Here is a 2825-nt window from a genome sequence, read left to right as displayed (position 1 = left end):
ATATATGTATGTATATGTATATGTATGTGTGTATGTATATGTATATATATGTATATATATGTATGTATATGTATATATATGTATATACATATGTATATATGTGTATGTATGTATGTATGTATGTATATATATATATGTATATGTATATGTATGTATGTATGTATGTATATGTATATATATATATGTATATATATGTATATATATGTATATACATATGAATATATGTGTATGTGTGTATGTATGTGTATATGTGTGTGTGTGTGTGTGTGTGGGTGTGTGTGTATGCATATAGTAGGCTCTCCTCGTCATATCTGTATATATGTATGTCAATGTGTATTTGTGCATTCTGTGTAAGGCTGAGCTGATCAACATTTTTGTTGCTATAGCCTTTGAGTGAGGCAGCTTCATTTCCATCTTGAATTTATGCACATTTTTTTTTCCTTTTCAGTAACAAAAGTGGAATGTCACTACTACGGAAAAGTATACGTAATTGGGCAAACATTCATAGCAATAGATAATTGTAATCAGTGCATTTGTAAATTCACTGGAGATATTCTATGCACCGAAAAGACATGTCCTCTCTCAAAAACTACAGGTAATAACTAAAGCATGTTTTTCAAACAGATTTTATTGATCACTAGTTAAGTTCTAATGCGCAACATCTCCAACTTTTTCACGGGGTTTGAATGTCAATACGTCAATCAATTTCTATGTTATATTCAGTGTGTTTGCTGTTACAAGCCAGAAAGTGGAACGGAGGAGTAAAAATAGAAAAACAGTTGTTGGTATGACCTGAAACGCAGTCACAATTATTGTTTTTTATGTAGCAACAACTTGGTCCTTTCAATACACACATTGGTCATTGATTTTGCAATATGCAGTGGAACGTGAGTACGGGTGTGTGTATGCGTGTGTCTTTATGTGGGGGGAGTGTATAAATGTGGTTATCTATGTGTATGTGTGTTTGTAGGTTTATGTGTATGCGTGTCTGTCTCTGTTTGTGTGTGTGAATGTATGAGTGCGTGTGCGTGCTTGTGTGTTCGGTGGATCTACATCGGTCGAACATGAGGATTCAGTTGTTCGCTTAAGTGATTAATCTGCTTTTGAAATGACGTTTAAGTGATACAGTTCTATATTTAAGAGATGAGGAATTATTTACATTATTTACATTATTTACATTTGACGGATATTCGTCCTCATCTTGTTTGGACAAGATGAGGACGAATATCCGTCAAATGTAAATAATGTAAATGACGTTTAAGTGGTTAGGTATTCCAGAGAAACATGTGCCCTTAATGTAATTCTAAGGCAGAATCAAAATGACACAGTATATGACAAGAATGTACCTCTTGGAACTGCAGCTATAACCCTCCTGACAACTTTCTATATTGTTTCCTCACATACGTCAAAAGTTATGGGTCAATCTGTGTCTAAGTCATTTGACGAGGATGCTATGCACTGGGATCGAAACTGGAATCTCGTCTCTACAACAATAACTTCTTAACCATTTCGGCCGAACTGTGCCTACTCTGTGTGTGTGCGCGCGCGCGTGTCTGTGTGTGTTTGCATGTGTGCGTATGTGTGTGCGTGTGTGTGTATGTGTGTAAGAGAAAGAGAGAGTAATAGATCGCGGCATATGAAAACAAAAGACATATCAAGGTGACAGCCGTTATCTTTCTGACCTGACGATTGATGACAGCGTAAGTAAAATAAAATAGGTTTTCCATCGCAATAAGTTTTCCATCAGTGACTTGCTCGTGCCGCTCGTAAAAATTGCTTGTCCGTGTGTATGTATCAGACAAAAGAATTCCATTGTAGGCAATCTCTTACTTATTTCCTTGACGTCGAAGGAAAAAATATCTTCTAAAACGCATTCTTCAAGCAGGTCCGAAAAGAAGGTGGCAGAGATGGCATTCGACCTGTGCTCCCAGTTATTCTTTCTACTATCGCGATCACTATTACATTTCTGTCAGTCTGTTTAGTGTTTGCTTTAAGTTTTAGCAATATGTAGTGGACCTTGCAGGCATGAATTAGATTCGATCCTAGATGGCTAAATTTAAATTAACACTCCAACAGCACTTTTCTGACGGTAAAACAATAGTTTTTTTCTGTGACAGCAGATGCCTTAGCTAAGGAAAATAATGTCTTCACCACTTGAATTTTCTAACTTCTTATAATCTACCAAACGCTAGAATTAAGATAACAAGCGCCACCAACGAAATCTATTGTTCTCAACGATATGTCTATCCTTCTGGATAGTTATAAAAACAAGAACCCCCAAGCAAAAGTCAGTGAGTTAGTGAAAACTGAGTCTGGCTGACCGGCTGAACAAAACGCCGTCACAAAAGAAAAGGGCACAAAAAGAAAACTATGGTAACTCACCAACGAAGCAGTTGTTTCGTCCCACACTCTATCACTCTCACTAGCTCACTTTATTTTCTATTACAACAGCACTCTATTTCTATCTGTAATTACTACTACACAATGTCTAGAACACAAACCCAAACTATACAAGGAAAATCTACAACATCTCTCTTTACTACGCATGCTTTTTAATTTTATCACCTGACCGTCGAGGCAAGGTATTTTACAATGTAACGGTAAAATAAATATTTTCTTTACAACTTCAATCACTGTTCTTTCATCTTCACATAATGGCAATCAACGAAGAACCAATCCTTACAAACTGATTACGACTCCGACGTTCCATATTATTGTTTACAAATTAATTTCAACCGTTACAAAAAATAAACTTCTACCGTTACAAATTGGTGACTCAAGAGTTACACTAATTAACTTCTATTACAAATATATATCACTACATC

General features: G+C 35.8%; 1 protein-coding gene across 1 annotated transcript in view; it reads left to right on the top strand.

The window, feature by feature from the left end:
- LOC106872600 (kielin/chordin-like protein) overlaps window positions 1-2825 on the top strand; it is a 131980-nt gene that overhangs the window by 100061 nt on the left and 29094 nt on the right. Inside the window, exon 23 of the mRNA XM_052971979.1 lies at window positions 449-595. Within this exon, the coding sequence (XP_052827939.1) occupies window positions 449-595 (147 nt within the window). The remainder of the gene's footprint in view (window positions 1-448; window positions 596-2825) is intronic.

Source organism: Octopus bimaculoides, chromosome 11, assembly GCF_001194135.2.
Source record: "Octopus bimaculoides isolate UCB-OBI-ISO-001 chromosome 11, ASM119413v2, whole genome shotgun sequence".
Taxonomy (NCBI): domain Eukaryota; kingdom Metazoa; phylum Mollusca; class Cephalopoda; order Octopoda; family Octopodidae; genus Octopus; species Octopus bimaculoides.
The sequence above is the reverse complement of the archived record's forward strand: the minus strand, read 5'-3'. Positions and strand labels throughout refer to the sequence as shown.